The sequence below is a fragment of the Caloenas nicobarica genome, chromosome 27, assembly GCF_036013445.1.
Source record: "Caloenas nicobarica isolate bCalNic1 chromosome 27, bCalNic1.hap1, whole genome shotgun sequence".
NCBI lineage: Eukaryota > Metazoa > Chordata > Aves > Columbiformes > Columbidae > Caloenas > Caloenas nicobarica.
In genome coordinates, this window is record NC_088271.1 from 5,176,850 (window position 1) to 5,193,946 (window position 17,097).

Genomic DNA, 17,097 nt, shown 5'->3' on the forward strand with positions numbered 1-17,097 from the left:
TATTTCAAAGACCCCATTGCATGCTTTCTTGAAATGCAGGTGAGCTGTACCAGCTATCACCTTCCTCCACATATTGCTGACAGTACAAAGGCCACGCTGATCCCAGCTCCCACACTCCACTGCTATTCTGACTTTAAAAAAAAAAAACAAAACACACCTGAGTGCAAAATAAATTGATGGGATTGCAACACAACAGTGAGAACAAGCAATGTGCAATGTTCAAAAGCAGCAGCGCTACTTCTGCCAGTTTGCACAACCAGAGAAAACAGAAAGCAAGAGCAAGATGTGGAAACAGCACAAGAAAAAGGAGCAAACTGGGAAAAATGTTGGTGGGACGTAAGGGGAAGAGGGGAGGCAGCAAGAGAGCGCACAGCAGGCGCTAACGCAGCAGCAAGACCCCTCTCCTGGTGCCCCACAGGAGATCTCTTCCACTTTCAGTGTTTAGCAGGTTTCAGCCCTAAATATGATTTAAAAGTCCATTTGGGATGCAAAGCAATGTGCACCCACTGCACCACCCCCTTCTCCCTGCCAAACACCTCTGGTGAACCCCTGAGCCTTCAGCTCTCATTTTCGTGTGCCTTTTATTGCAGGGATTTCTTCAGCCAGGAGAAGCCCTGCAACAGGAGCCTGCAGCGGTGGTGGAAACTCCATCCTCAGAGATACTAAAAACTGCATCAGACGAGGCTCTGAGCAGCCTGATTCAGCTTTGAACTTGGCCTTGCTCTGAAAGGAGGCTGGACCAGGCGTCCTCCACAACTCCCAGTCTGAATTGTTTGATGATTCCATAACCCTATTGCCTCAAAGCCCAGTGCTGTATCAGAACAACAAAATTCCAGTCCGCTCGCAGCTTTAGTGACAGGGACAGACCAAAAAAACCCTAAACCTCCAGCGCTCTCACACATCTGTTATTTCCTAAGAAAAGCATCTGTAAGATATTTCATCCGTTCTCTTCCTGTTTGAGAAGTTTCATGTTTCCAGCGCATGAACATAACCTTGGCTACCAATAAACAACCCAGAAGGAAAAAAATTGCTGACAGTGCGAGGAAAAAAAAAAAGAAATTCTTATCACACTCCCATTTTCCTTCCTTCCTGTGGGAAGGGGGAGGGTGCCCAGTCACACTCCCACACGATCCACCCTCAAACACAGTTTTGCAGGCTGGAGAGACCGTATCACTAATTCAGCTTTGCAGTCCAGTCACGCTGCTCCCGGCTTCGCTTTGCCAAGTGCTGGTGACAAGGGAGGGACTGAAACCCACCACCGGTGAACAAACTGGTGTCCCACGAAGATGCTCACATGAGGAATCCTCTTGGGTTTTTGTTAACCTGGAATCCCAGGCAGTTTCCCCAGCTGATTTTTAAACCTCTGCAAGTTTTATGGAGTCGCACAACTTCTCACCCAGACTGTCTGTTGTCAGACAGCAAACTCGGTTCCCCTCGCATTTTTATGGGTCTGCTCCAGGTTTGCTGGATGTAGCAATTACGTTTGCCTCAGTTCTCATCCAGCTTTCCTCCCCCACATTTGCAGTCATCAGTTTCACACCTCATCAACATTTGCCCAAATTCATTGAAAAAAAAAAATAACAGCTGTTCAGACAGGATTGAACACAAAATGTGACCGGTCTCGCTAGCTGGACTGAACAACGCTGCCAAGTGTCCTCTGCTCTAGAAACTGCTCCAAACGCACGTTGAGAAGCCACATCACGAGGAGTCTGAGCAAGAGAAGCCACCACACGTCCCCTCTAGCAATAGCTGGACAGTGCGGTTCCTGCAACACAAACACTCTCCTCTCCTTGGGGCTGCAAATCCATGTCACGTCTTTACGCCACAGCCATCCTGGAGCAGGATTTTGAGCTCCACTTTCGGCCCTTAACCCATCCCCACGAGCAGCGTCCCACCGTCCTGCTCGGCAAGGACCAGGCAGCTCATGGCAAGAGCCGCCTGTGCCGGGTGACACCGGAGCAGCCGCTGGCCCAAGAGTTTTGGTGACCACAAGAGTCCCAGCCCACCAGCACATGCGGCGTGAGCTCCCGCAAAGACAGCACAGGCCTGGGAAGCATCCGGCTAATGAGGATTCGCACTCAATATTAGTGCCCTGGAAAACTCGTTCACAAATAAGGTTTTTACGCCTCCCTCTAGAGCCACCAAAAAAAGAGGACAAAACCCAAATACGGTCATTCCAAGCCCCTTCCCTGCAGCAGCCTCACCTCTGGGCGCCCAGCGCCTTGATGACGGTGGAGAGGAGCCGGCCGTCCTTGGCGGTGACCTGCGTGACGTACTGCGGGCGGCCCATGTCCGAGTCCTCCACCGACTTGGAGAGGGCGGCGCTGCCCGGGCAGTCGCACAGGGAGCCGGGGAGGTGGCAGCAGTCGCCCGTCGTCATGGCAGCTCCGGGTCCCTCCGCCCCAGGGACCGGCACCGGCGGCACGGAGACCTGCGGGAACGGCACCGGTGAGAGCCCGCTCCCCAAACCCCCTGTCCCCCCGACCCCCCGGCAGGGTCCCCCTCGTCACCCTCCTCCAGCCCACAGGGCCCCAACAACCACGGGGTTTGCTCGTCTTCTGTTGCCTTTATTCGGCTTCGCGAGGCTGCCTTACCATAAAATTAAGGCTCCAAGTGTCCTACTTACATAATTTAGCGTCAGAATTGCAGATTTGCCTTTCCCAGAGAGAATTCCTGGTACGCACCCTATAACCTGATGAAGCGTTTCAGGCCGAGCGTGCTGACGCAGAGGTGGGGAAGGCGACCAGAAGCCGCAGCGACCCGTGTCACCCGGGCTAGAGCCATCCTGAAAACTTCTGTTCATACCCTCTGCCAAAGTTGCCAAGTTTTGCATGAACACGGCGCTTAAACCACTTAAACTGAGCTTGAACCGCTCAGTTCAGGGCAGCCCTTCTCTCCACTGCGCCCGAGCGCTTTCCGAGCCCTTTAAAGCCTCAAAAAACTCCCCCTAGACCATCTTTGATTTTCCATTTTTTATTTCTTTTCAGAAATGCACACACATCCCATGTGTTACGCGCAGGTTTTAACCACCCAAAAGCATTGAAAATCCTCGCAGAGCCGCACGGAAAGGGCAGCAGGACTATTTTCCTCCTTTCCCTTTCAACCGTTCAGACCAATCGGGATTTTTCCAACAGCCACGTGCAAACAGCAAAGCACAGCGGCATGTTTTGGCACCTCTGCGATCTACCCAGCAAAGAGAGCACGAGGAACAAGCAGCAAACACAAGAATCGGAGAAAAGATAAAGAGAAAAAGTCCAACATGACAAACCAGGAGCTGGATGAGCCGCGTTCCTCCCTGCCTGGGGTTCTCTCCATCCCAAAACCAGGCAAGCTCTGCAAATTCCAAAAAATCCCGTTTTCTCCAATCTCCTTTAGCTTAGTCGCTAAGAGACGGCTGCGCAGAAATAACGAGCTGGGGTTACGACGAGTCGGAAGCTGAACATGAGCCAACAACACCGTAAAGCTGGTAAAGACCAAACCCCCATGTCTGCAAACACGACTGTGTGATGTACAGCGGCACGGCCGTCTCTGCGCACCTGCAACCGTGTCCCATCCTGGATTTCAAGAGAGAAATCCATAAAAGCAATTCAAATTAAAGCAATGAACAGGATAAAAGGTCGGGGCGGGGGAGGACAGGAGCCAAACCACAACAAAAACCCAGACCAAAAAAACCTGACATACACAACAGCAAAAAACAAGCCTCAAACAAAAATAACCCCCAAATTTACCAAAGAAGAAATATGAAAAGAATTAGGTTTGTTTAATTTAAGGGGCGCGGGGGGTAAATCTCCAGTCTCTGTCTCCTGGAGGTAGAAGCAGGAGAACCAACCTTTGCCATCCCATCCAAGGAAATGCTTTTTTTCGTTTTGAGATCTCTGTGTGCAACAGGAGTCAAACACTCCCATGAAACTGCAGTTTCGGCAGGTTCAGCTAAGTCTAAATCAAACCGAAATAGCTAAAGAAAATAAGGGCTTGTTCCTGGTTGGAGGCTTGGCCAGACTACGGAGGAAAAAAACAAAAAGCCAGCAGGAGAACATGATTGAAGCCCTGAAAACATTTGATTTGGGTAAGCACAAGTATTCTTCCGCATCTTGGAAATTAAGCAACAATTAAACAGCCAAGGGCTTCACCTGTCCGGATCTCTTTATTATTAAAGCTGCTCCTGATAACGATCTGTAACCCTCAGCATCTGAACAGGAATGGGCTTGAGCTTCTGGGCAGGTCAGTCCCCACCAAAACAAATGGGAATCTTTCCATCAACTTAAAAATGAACTTAACAATTGCCTTGACTCAGCCTTTCTCTCACCTGTGCAAAGGGCTGGAGCCGCTTTTCTTATTGCTCTCCCTTTTTTAAAGTCCACACACTCGCCAGCTTTAAGGAGCAAAAAGTCAGATGATAAACGCTATTGGAATGACTTAAGTCAGCTGTTTTGCAAGTTAAGGAGGTCTTTCAATTTTAAAAGCCTCTCGCTGACCCAGGCATGAGAAGATATGTGCTTTTATTAAAAAGGTCAGTTCCATTTGTTCAGCCAAAATGTTGTTTATTTTTAAGTCCAGAGGAAAAAGGTCCACTTTGCGTGTTGGAATCAAACTGCGCTCACTCGCTGTTTCCTGGGAGGATTGAGACTGAGGCTCTTTGTGCTCCACATCTCACAGATCCAGGCAGCACCGTGTCCTTGTCGGTGATGGGGAATCGCCACCCTGCCCTTCCAACCTGATGGGGAATCGCCAACCCTGCCCCCCCAGGAAACGCGCATTTTCTGGTACAAGTTACGTGGTGTTTCCTCGCCGGGGTCCATCCCAGGGTGGAACCTGAAGTCGCTGCTTTAATATCTGACTCATGCCATTCAGCAAACACAAAGGAAAAGCAGCAAGATTCTCATGGATACGGTTAGCGAGGAAGTAACTGAAATCCAAAGACAACATCTGCAACCACTCCGGTTCCAGTTCGTACCCAGCTGAACATGAACCACAATGTCCAGCCAAGCCGGGCCCTTCCCTAAAGACCCGGCTCATCCCCACGCAGCCTCCTCACAACTGTCGGCAGCTCATCGAACCCAACCCAATATTACGGCAAAACCACCAAAACCTCACAATCGGAATCAAGACCCAAACAGCTGGTTTAAACCACGTGCTGTATTCTTTTTTCTAGGCAGCTGTTCATTTCTGAGGCGATTCTTTGTTCTTATTTAAAAAAATAATCTCTAAGACATTAGGTTTATTATCGAGGTGCAGTTAGGCATGAGCAAATAAATCAGAAAAGTCTCTTGTCTCAGTAACATTTTGTATCCTCAGCTTCAGAGCAGATGCAGGATATAAAGGGCTGAGTTTGCAGAGATTACACAAACTGAAGAAAAACAAACCCTATTTGTGGAAAGTTGGCGCAGAAGAGCGAGTTGTGCACCAGGACTCCGAAAGCCCAACACGTGCCGCCAGATGAGCCGGTTCCTCGAGGAGCGGTCGGTGCTTCTGCGCTGCTCCCGGTGCAGGATCCTGCAAACCACGCGGCTTAAACCCCAGAAAACATCCCCCTTGTCAGTCTTCAGGCATCGCAAGGAGATACGTGACCCAGTTCATATCATCTAAAGGGCAACGTGGGCTTGAAAACAGAAGACAAGGAGCCAACAGGTCCCCCCAGCTCTGTTCTGCATATTTAGACTCTGCAGCTCCATCAGTTATTTCTCCCAGACAGGGAAACCACAGCGGGGCAGATGAACCTCGATCAAAGCCACAAAGAGAAAAGCTGCAGTCAAGATGAGAAAGACGACAAGAGGAAAGGCCCAGCCCAAGCGATCGCCATCAAGGGGAATTATGAGGTGCAGGTTGTGGCTCCTCTGGCCTCTCTACAGATGAATATCTCAGCCGGTGTAAACACTCTGAGGTTTTGACAGGATCCAGAGCAAACTGGAACTAGAACCAGCTCCACCTTCTCCGGGTGCAGCTCATATTCACCAGCTTCTGTACAGATTAGCTCTCCTGGAACATCTCCACCAACAAAACCACCCCCCGGCACGGTTGCCAGCTCAGTTCGTTCTCGCTGAGCGACTCGTTGCCCCGATTGCCGTAACCCCGACCTGGCACCTCACTGCGGTGCCGCCAGGAGAACGCCAACTTGTTGAGCCAACATAACCGACCCATCCGTACATAAATACCTTCTTTTTAATTTTTAGTTTTGCTTGTAACTGTGTGCAGATCACCCAAGCTGACGTTAACCCAGGAGCAAGGCCACCCAGCCAGATCCATTTTAGCTAATCTGGGTATGCGGACGCTGCATTTTCTAAACATACAAGCCTGCAAACGTCACCAGTGAACTGAAGGTTTTCAGCTACTAAAGGGCATTTGCAAACGTCAATACTTTCCTTTGCACCACAAAAACTGGATTTCCCAAATCTGAACAGAAACTTCTTGAGGGAGACACGTCCAAAGAGTCGCTTCCTTCACCACATCCAAGCTCCGGCCTCCGGACCCTCGCACCCCGAGATGCTGCCGCCCTTTAAAGATCCACACGAGTGGCCTGAAGTGCCCCCTGCTACTGTTAAAAGGTCACATAAATGATTTAATGGAAAGCAAAAGCACTGGTCCCAAACTGCTGCAGGCCTTTGTTGTTCAGTTTTGTTTTAAACACACTCTCTCCGCTGAGGGTTGAAGACCGCAGCATTATTTTGTTCTTTAAAAAAAGGTCACGATTTTGCGCATCAGCTGTCTGACTCTCAAAAGTTACACCTGAAAAGTACCCAAAAAGCCAGCAAGGGCTCTGCCCACACGTGATCCCTCAGCTGGGGGCAGCTCTAAGGCTTCACGAGACGCGTCCGCGGGCAGAGGAGGGAATTCGGCGACACCTCCCGCATCGCGCGGGCCTTGGGCAGAAATCTCACGAGCCCTGTGCTCAGTGTCACCTGAACGAACGGTCCCACAAACCGGGGCGCGGGGAGCCCTGCCCAGTGAGAAAAGTGACACAGCGTTTTATACCACACACCCAGCACTCAATATAAAACCTGATGCCACAAACCAGCTTTTAAAGCTTTTTAAGGTTTGATAGGTATCGCACAGGAAAGTATTTCACTGCCCAGGCAGCAATTCAGTTTCCTGCCTTGCAGTTAAAGGAGCTGCTGTAAAACCTGCGGCATTAACCGGCTGGTCAGACAGTGCCAGGGGAGCAGAGCTGTCATGGGACGGACCTGCCCCGGGGTTAAAGCAAAGCAAACCCCAAAGGGGGAAAAAATTTAAAAAAAAAAAAAAAAAAAAAAATCAAGGGACAATATCCTGGGAACTTGTGAACCTTCTATGAAAGCTTCACAGCAGGAACAACCTCCTCCCACACCTTCGACAGCACAACACGCAGACTGAGATAGCGCAGCAGCACGCGGAGCTCACCTGCCCCGTCCCGAGGTCCGGATGGAGAATGTGTGTAAGACCCTCACAGTTTAACCACGCGACACCCAGGAGGAGGTCAGACACCTCTAGGACACGGCCTGTTTGGACTCCTGGTTGCGTCACGTTTGTCCATGATCTGCCACTGCCAGGGACTCCGCTCGGCTGCCTCTCAACTACTGCAATAACCCCGCTCAGCAGCAGGGAAATGGTCACACCAGCCTTCGCTTACCAGGCTCCTGCTGGCCACAAATTATCAAAACTTCTCTCTACCAAGCCACTATTTAGGCGTATTCTAGAAGTTCTCCAAAGTCTTCATTATTTAGATGATGGTTTGATGGCCCATGACTTTGTTTTCCAAACACAGATGAAGAGACAGCCTTCCGCAGAACGGGATTTATTAACTTTTTTCCCCCCAAACAGACACATTGCCAGGATCTGACTTCTATTCCCTGTTGGTAAAAAAATATTGCAGTGAGCCTTTGTGATCAAGATACTGCTATCTTCCCCAAACCTGCATCCACGCACGTCCCTCCTCTCCAAAACTTTCAGCATATTCCATCAGGCTCTGCACTTCATCACCACGTCCACAGCACCGGCACAGATGGAACCCGCATGGCGCGTACCCTGTGGTTCTCAGTGCACTCCCGTAAGGATCTAACCCCAATTTTAAAAGAAAACTCTGGGGATGGGCCTCGGGTGAACACAGCAGAGCTGCGACACAGCGCGGCCCCCATTACCCCGGATTTCGAGGTTCTTACCATGTTGTTCACCCCTTTGTTTTTCAATCAAACTTTATTTTAGAAAAGCATCGCCTAATATGTAACAACGTGTTACTCAATATTCAAAAAGAAGCAAGAGGTTCAAGTTTACATGCTGAGAAAAAGACCAGGATGAACATGAGAAGCCTAAAGGACGATTTTGTTCTTGCTGCACTTGGGAAAGCCCAGGCCCTGCGGTACCGCCCGACTGCCAAAATGAACAGTTATCTCACATCTTCTGAGACTCGTTATCTGCCACAAGACCGTATGAAAGTTTGCTGCACTTTAATGACCAACATCTGGAAAAATGAATTGCAACACTCGGAGAAAATTCTTTGCAGAGGGTACGTCCAACTAAAAATCAGTCATTTTAATAATAAGTTTTATAAAGAAATGACTGAAAAACAGCTGGGTCATGAGAAACACCTGCTGCTCCTCTGAGTGCTCAAAAGGCACCAGATTTTGGAGGTGAACAGCAGCACAATTAACTCCATAAAGCAACTACACAGACCCTGTGCCCACCTCCCTCTGTGTTTTATCACACGCCTTCTGCAGGGAAAGAGAGATGCATTAGGAAGATGTGGAAGTTTTATCGAAACCATGAACCAGGGTGAAGAGCAGTGGTTATCATGCCCGTGAAGCAACACTTGGAGAAGTGGGGAAAAAAAACCCCATCCCATCACCTGGGAGCACATCCCTGCCCGGCTCCCCTGAAGACACCAGAGCCACATGGACTCCCGTAGAATCACAGAATCGTTTTGGTTGGAAAAGACCCTCACGATCATCAAGTCCAACCATAACCCACCCCCGGCACTGCCCCATGTCCTGAGAACCTCATGTCCGTCTGTCCAGCCCCTCCAGGGATGGTGACTCCAGCACTGCCCTGGGCAGCCTGTTCCAATGCCCCACAGCCCTTTGGGGAAGAAATTGTTCCCCTGATCCAACCTCAACCTCCCCTGGCGCAACCTGAGGCCGTTTCCTCTGGTCCTGGCGCTTGTTCCTGGGGAGCAGAGCCCGACCCCCCCTGGCTCCAAGCTCCTTTCAGGCAGTTCAGAGATCAGAAGGTCTCCCCTGAGCTCCTGTTCTCCAGCTGAACCCCCAGCTCCCTCAGCCGCTCCCATCACACTTGTGCTCCAGCCCCTCACCAGCTCCGTTCCCTTCTCTCAACTCGCTCCAGCCCCCCAAGGCCTTTCTTGGCGTGAGGGGCCCAAAACTGCCCCCAGGGTTGGAGGTTTGGCCTCCCCAGTGCCCAGTGCAGTGGCACAATCGCTTCTCCGGTCCTCCTGGCCACGCTGTTCCTGATACAAGCCAGGATGCCGTTGGCCTTTTTGGCCACCTGGGCACACGCTGGCTCATGTTCAACACCCCCAGGTCCTTTTCCTCCAGGCACTTTCCAGCCGCTCTTCCCCAGCCTGCAGCGTTCATGGGGCTGTTGCGACCCAAGTGCAGGACCCGGCACTTGGCCTTGTTGAACCTCAGACAATTGGCCTCAGCCCATCGATCCAGCCGGTCCAGATCCCTCTGTAGAGCCTCCTGCCCTCCAGCAGATCAACACTCCACCCAACTTGGTGGCATCTCCGAACTCACTGAGGGTGCACTCGATCCCCTCGTCCAGATCATTGATAAAGACATTAAACAGAACTGGCCCCAGTACTGAGCCCTGGGGACACCATGTGTGACCGGCCACCAACTGGATTTGGCTCCGTTCACCACAACCCTTTGGGCCCAGCCCCCCAGCCAGTTCTTTACCCATCACAGATACACCATCCAGGCCACGAGCTGCAGCTTCTCCAGGAGAATGCTGTGGGAGACAGTGTCTAAGGCCTTACTGAAGTCTAAGTAAACAACATCCACAGCCTTTCCTTCATCTATTAGTTGGGTCACCTTGTCGTAGAAGGAGATCAGGTCAGTCAAACAGAACCTGCCTTTCATAAACCTATGTTGACTGGGCCTGATGCACCTCATTGCTCTTTGCACCCGTGTCCTCTAGCGAAATATTAATAACAGCAGCAACAACGCAATAATATTGCTGTTTCTGAGCCCAATCGCTTCAGAGCTCCCCTTTGAAGAGAGGCGGCACGGCCAGCAATGCCAAAGTTTGAGGGCTCCCCCGTCCTACGCAGCCACTTGCCAGGCGGTTTCAGTTTATTCAGAATAAATGGATTGTCCAGCTGTGGGTAATACATTAAAAAAAGGAATTAGTGGAGCAGTAATGCATGCAGCAGATCAACACAGAAGCGCCCACACAACGTTGAACCAGGCAGGCCGTCAAAGGGCATGAGTCACAAGGATGCAAAATATTATTTCAGCACCGGGAATCCTATGCCAAGAAGAACTTGCAATCTCCTCGATTTATAAAGCACCATTTACTCTGTTATACAAATAATAACGCTCTGCTTGGAGACAAACTGGAGCTGGAATAACCCGCCTGCCGGCAGCCCCACTCAACAGCGGGCAGCGCGGGTCTGCCAACAGATATTCCATCTGGAATCTAACTTGCCTATTTATATTTTTCAACCTCGCTATTTCACCGTACAGATCCCTTTAGTACACTCAGTTTTCCAAGAGCTTTCCAGCAGAGGCACCACCACAGCCTTCGACCCCCCCACCCAGCGACATCCAACGAGCTCCAAAGGTGGCACCAACCCAGAGCATCCTCTTCCTCCACCGTTTGCCAAAACAGAGGATTAGCGGATCCAGCTGATTTCACCAACATCTCCCTTCTGCCCACTCCTTACCGCTGCAAATTCCCTCCTCAATCCAGAAGTGCAACTTCGCAATTTATATCAGCGCTGCAAAATCCCACTGTCCCTCTCTCTCCCAAATAAGCTGACAATGTTTTGTTCTGGCTGCACTTCTAGTTGTCCTGGAGACACAGGCCGTAGCTAATTTGTCTACAGGGAAGTACAAGAAAAACTGGAAGGAAATAAAAGCTGAAAACAGTCCAGAATTGTAGTTTAGCTTTTCCCTCCCACCCCTCTCAAATCTAAACCCAAAGGAGCTTTCGGCTGAAGCACAACTAAAGCTCTCAAAGCTTCAAAGAAAGAAATAGGTGTTAAAGCCGAGACTACGAGAGCTTCCTGCATTCCCCTATTTGCAGAGAAATGCTTTAGAAGCGAAGTTGGATTTGTTTGCACTTCTATTTGTCAAGCCACTTCTGCTCCTTGCCCCCTCGTTCCATCTTTTTGGGAACAGCAGGAGAATGTTTCCTTCAGTCTATCACTGACTTTATGATAACTGATTAAAACTGCAAAAGCAGTTGCAGCACGCCTGCCCTTGAGGTTAACCACACATCATCAGCTTGTTATACCAGGAATTGAAAAGTTTTGTTAGAATTGCTATGTAAAATCTGGAAGAAAACTTACAGATACCTACTTCGATTGAAAATGGGGAGAAATCAGATTTCAAACTGTAACACTGCTCGTCCCAGGGAGGTCTGGGGTAGGGAATGTACTTGCACGGCTGACAGAAGGAAGAGCTGCCGGTCAGTCCAGCTCCCGTCGAGCTGTTCATGTTCCTCACAGCACCCCAGGCTGGTTGGGTTGCAGGACCTCTGTAGATCCCCCAGCCCAGCGCTGCTCACACAGGGTCACCAGAGCAGATCACACAGGTCGGGCCAGGCGGGTTTGAATGTCTCAGAGAAGGAGACTCCACACCCGCTCTGGGCAGCCTGGTCCAGGCTCTGGCACCTCCCAGCAAAGAAGTTTCTCCTCCTGTTCACATGGACCCTCCTGTGTTTCAGTCTGTGCCCGCTGCCCCTCACCCTGGCGTTGGGCACCACTGAACAGAGTCTGGTCCGTCCTCTGACACCCACCCTGAGATATTGATCCCATTGATCAGATCCCTCTCAGCTTCTCTTCTCCAGCTCAACAGCCCCAGCTCTCTCAGTCTCTCCTCAGCACAAAGATGCTCCAGACCCCTCAGCATCTTTGTCACTCTCTGCCCGACTCCCTCCAGTCATTTCTTGTCCTTCTTAAACTGGGGAGCCCAGAACTGGACCCAGTTCTGCAGATGGGGCCTCCCCAGGGCAGAGCAGGGGGGGAGGATGAACCTCCCTGACCTGCTGCTCACACTCCTCATGCACCCCAGGTACCATCAACCATCTTGGCCAGCTCTGTATCCTCTTCCTCGAGGACACAAAGGGTCCAGTCCCTTCTCCGACATGCTTTTCCAGTCCATGCCTTCAGGATTTTGCCATTCTGCATTTTTCCCATGTGTGCTTAGAGCTCTCAAAACCTGTAACCATCAAAGCTACAGCAAGACATATCCCACCACCAGGAAAGGCGGCCAAAACTGTAAGAAGCCCCATAGCTACTTTCCCGCTTTTACATAGCAGGATAAACAGCCAAGTGTCCTCCCAAACACCCAGCACATGGGCAACCACCTCTCCCAGCAGAGTTGCATCTGGTGCTGCGATGCTGATGGGCTAGAGCTGACCTAACTACGGCAAACACGGCAGAGCGATGGCAGAGCCAGCGTGACAGCATCTCCCCGGCAAACGGCACTGCTAGAGCCGGGAAGAGAATGAGACCAGACCGGGAGAACCTGCTATTCCTGTGCACAACGTTAACTGCCTCAACAAGCCACAAACGGTGCCTCAGCACAGATTAATCCATATTTTAGCACTAGAGAAAGATTACACGCACTTCATGGAAACCGTTTGCCTGCCCTTCGGGCTGATTCGGTGCTGTGCTCATTTCCTTCACAGAAAAGTGATCCATAGCTTTATTTTTCGGATGGCTTGTCTTTTACATCATAGGGACTGTATTTCTTACTAAATTAGAAGTGGTTCGTGTACTTCCAAGGGGACAAATGTAAGTAAACGAAGACCATTTCTCTCTCATGGGAAGGGTTTGAGCTAAAAGCACACAGAAGCATAAGTTAACTGGAGTAAATAAGACTGGAGGACAGTAAGGACACACCAGTTATGAACTTTAATCTGGAAGGGAAAAAAAGAAATCACAACAGTTTAGAAAATGGAAGAAACTCTGAAATCTCCAAACATCCAAAACTGAGTCAAAGTCAAGTGGGGGAAAAATAAACTCATCTTGTAGTTTACAGTTCAGGACGCCCGATTCCTCTCTTCATCTTCTAAGAAAAGGTTCTGCCATTTTTAGTGTAAAAAGCCAAGAAGTTTTAAACAATAGTGAAAAAAGCCCCTAAATGCACATTTTACTTTTATCTCTGCCTGCAGAACTACTACAAGGTCACATCCTGAGGACCTGCCGCAGTCCTTCAGGACTCACAGAATCTCAGAGCCCGTATCCAACCTCAACTTCCCCGGCTTGTGCTGGATGCGTTTGGGGTTGATTTTCGTGATGCTGTTTCAATAATCTATGCCAACTTCCTCCCAGGGAAACATCGTGTCCTGCCCTTGCCTGATCGGGGCCAGCAGTGGGTAAACCCCTCTTCCAGCATCTCTAAAGACCAGAAGTCCGTCGGAAGCCGTTTACAATTAGCACTTTTGTAACACTGCTCATCTGCACTGTCTCCTTGGCATCCAGCGCGGGGTGACCTCACTGCCGCCTCAGAGCGACTCCACAGCAAAGAAAGGGCACTCAACCCCATCAGAAACAAGAAGCCGTTAATTCCAACGCTTTCTTTCTGTTTCCACTTGCAGCCTGCCAGCCGTGGTGATGAGCCAACCCCACACAGCCAGCCCAGGATTCACAGCTGGTGTTTAACGGCCGGGGCACACGCATCGAGCTCGCACATTCAGCTCACACTTGGCTGTTTCCTGCATCACCTGGGCCACTCCTGGCAGAGTTCAGACTTCCTGATGGACAGAGGCTGCCCGGACACTCCACAGCGCACGCTTGGGGGTAGTTAGACCTTGCATCCTCAACCAGAGTTATTAAGTTCATGGTTACAAAGGGATTTTTCCAGTCCCGGCTCCTTTCCCCTCAAGGCTCTGTTTCCGGTGGGTGACAAACCATCGCAGCTTCAAATGCACCTGGAAAACCAGGGCTCTGCCAGACCTCCAAACACCCCCCCCGCAGCTGTCTCCATAATCCTTGGGAGATGCAAAAAAACATTCCAATTCTTAAGCCTTGGAAAGACAAGGTTAACATCCAGCTGTTAAAAGGATTACTCTGTGCATGTGCAAGCTTGGCAGCCGAGCAGGGTCGTACGTCCTCGTGAGTGGGGTGGATCAAGGGGACTGGCTGCGGCCAGCGGAGCTGACCTACCGCAGCAGCATCACAGGCATCCTCCACAAGAACCTGGAAAAAGGTTCAAGGAAGTGCTAGAAACTGTGCAAGATGGGAAAGACATGGAGATAGATGCTTGCTAGAGGAAGACTAGAGCAAGAGAATGAAAGTCCCAATAAAAATGAGGGCTGGCAACAGGGAATCACAGAATCACAGAATATCAGGGACTGGAAGGGACCTCAAAAGATCTTGCAGCCCAATTCCCCCACCGGAGCAGGAACACCCAGATGAGGTTACACAGGAAGGTGTCCAGGCGGGTTGGAATGTCTGCAGAGAAGGAGACTCCACAACCTCCCTGGGCAGCCTGGGCCAGGCTCTGGCACCCTCATCATGAAGAAGTTTCTTCTCAAATTTAAGTGGAACCTCCTGTGTTCCAGTTTGCTCCCATTGCCCCTTGCCCTATCACTGGCTGTCACCGAGAAGAGCCTGGCTCCATCCTCCTGGCACTCCCCCTTTCCATATTGATCACCATGAATGAGGTCACCTCTCAGTCTCCTCTTCTCCAAGCTAAAGAGCCCCAGCTCTTCAGCCTTTCCTCACACGGGAGATGCTCCACTCCCTTCAGCATCTTCGTGGCTGCGCTGGACTCTCTCCAGCAGTTCCCTGTCCTTCTAGAACTGAGGGGCCCAGAACTGGACACAATATTCCAGATGAGGTCTCACCAGGGCAGAGTAGAGGGGCAGGAGAACCTTTCTCAAAAGGTTGAGAGGGGAACACAAACAGCCCCCTGAGCACGAGCAGATAAAGGGCACAGGGTGGGATGAGCGGCACATCCCCACTGACAGATCTTCACCACACACTGGGGCAGGGCAGCCTCGTCTGCAGACACTGCAGGGCCGGCGTGCTGAAAACAAACCAGCCTGACCAAATGCCCTGGCGTTCCAGTTCATCGTCATCAGCATCAACTTAAGGGACGCCCCACCTGTCCGCCTGTAAAATTCGAGCTCTGTGCAGCTTCCTCCAAGATGACAAGTCACACGAGGGCCTGGACTCCCAGCATCGCGGCAGATGCGTCACCCCACGGTGAGGTGAGCACCGTTCCGTGGGTACTGACCGCGCAGGCATTGCAGAGATGGGCGAGAAGTCTCACTCAAAGGCCATCCCGCGGCTTTTCAGTTTTTAAACTTGGTCTCCCCATTTCATATGACACGAGCAAATGTTTGAGACAGTGAGAAAAGCACCTCCAAAGTCACAATCATCTTCCTGCACATGAGCCACGGGCTCATCCCTCTGACAAATCCCACAAATGAGCAGTTTTAGCCTCGGTTAAGTTGTCTCAAGAAAACTGGTTGAAGCGAGATAGAGAGATTTATAGGCCCCAGTTTAAGAACAGTCAATCACAAACTCTAAGCTGTGGAAGCAGCTGGTGCTGCAGCACACAACTGTACCAAGTGCTGCAGCTTTGCTGTGACACTGAACCCATTCTCTTGGGAAACCTCCATAACAAGCTCTCCAAGACAGTGCATTCCCTGTCGTGCTACACAGTGCTCAGCAGGTCAAACATACGCTGTAGAACAAAAGCCAGTAACACTCAAAAGAGGAGAAAAAAACAGGTAGAAGAGTCCATCTGCAAAGAAATCTTTTCCTAATGACTACTTATACCCGTGGCAATAAAGCCTGACGAACAGATACAAAAAAATCGCTGCTCCAAACCCCCAGGCCTACAACATTCTTCCCCGGGGTTGAGTTTCTGCTCGCAGCCCAGCTGTTGCGGGCAGGGCCGGGTGGCAGCGCTGCCCGGCCCGCCGGGACCGGCCGCGGCTCCGCCCGCAGCAGCCGCCGGGGGCAGCGCAGGGCCCGGTGCCCGCCCCGCTCCGGGAGGCCGCCCGGAGCTCGGGGGCAGCCGGCTCGGGGCCGCCCGGACCCGGCGGCGGCTGCGGGAGAGGCCGCGCTGCCCGGGAAGCGGCTGCGGAGACCCGGCCGGCCCGAGCCCCGGCTCCAGCTACCCGGGCACGGCCGGACGCCGCCGGACAGCGGGGCGCGGAGGACACCCCCGCGGCGGGGACCGCCCGCCCGAGCGGGGCAGCGGGGCCGGGAGCGCTGTCAGGGGCTCGGGCCCCCACCCCCGGGAAGCCAGAGCGCGGCCCAGCCGCCTCGGCCTGCCCAGGACGACGCCGCCGCCGCAGCCCCGCGCCGGAGGGAGGCCCGACCCGGCCCCAGCAGCGGCGGGCAGGCCGCGACCCCCCAGCCGGGAGCGGGGCGCTGGGCCGGGCCCGGTGCCGCCGGTGCCGCCCGCCCCGCCCGGTACCTGCGGTCCCCGCGGCCCCTCAGCGCGGCGCGCGCCGCCCCATCGCCGGCTCCTGCGGCGCCAGGCACCGCCCCCCCGCGGCCGCCCGCCCTCGCCGTGGAGCCGCGGCCGCCCGCCAATCGCCGTGCCGCACTGCGCTGACGCCAGCGCCGGCCCACCCAATAGGCTGCGCGGAACGCGGCCGGCGTCGCAACGCGACCCCGCTGGCAACAGCCGCTGGCCAATAGCGGCCCGGCAAGGCGGCCCCGCCCCGCCCCCTCCCGGCGGCCCCGCCCCGCCGCCCCGTCCCCTCAGGGTCTGCCCGGCGGCGGCCGCGCCCGAGGCCTCGGGCGGCCGGAGGGAGCGAGCGGGCCCGCGCGGTGACCCGGCGGCGCCTCCTGCCCTCGGGCCGCAGCCGGAAGGGCTCCCCCCAGCAGGGTGGAGCCGCCTCGGGCCTCAGGTCCCGGCGCCTCACGCCCGCCTGGCTCGGGCGGTTGTTCACGGAGCCGGAGGCAGCGAACACCCGACC

The 17,097-nt window shown here is 52.7% G+C and overlaps 1 protein-coding gene across 1 annotated transcript in view; it reads right to left on the reverse strand.

The window, feature by feature from the left end:
• MARCHF2 (membrane associated ring-CH-type finger 2) overlaps nucleotides 1-16,651 on the reverse strand; it is a 41,604-nt gene extending 24,953 nt beyond the window's left edge. Inside the window, exons 1-2 of the mRNA XM_065652818.1 lie at nucleotides 16,590-16,651; nucleotides 2,205-2,431 (exon numbers count right to left, since the gene is read on the reverse strand). Of these exons, the coding sequence (XP_065508890.1) occupies nucleotides 2,205-2,380 (176 nt within the window). The 5' untranslated portion in view covers nucleotides 2,381-2,431; nucleotides 16,590-16,651. The remainder of the gene's footprint in view (nucleotides 1-2,204; nucleotides 2,432-16,589) is intronic.
• Nucleotides 16,652-17,097: the final 446 nt, after the last annotated feature.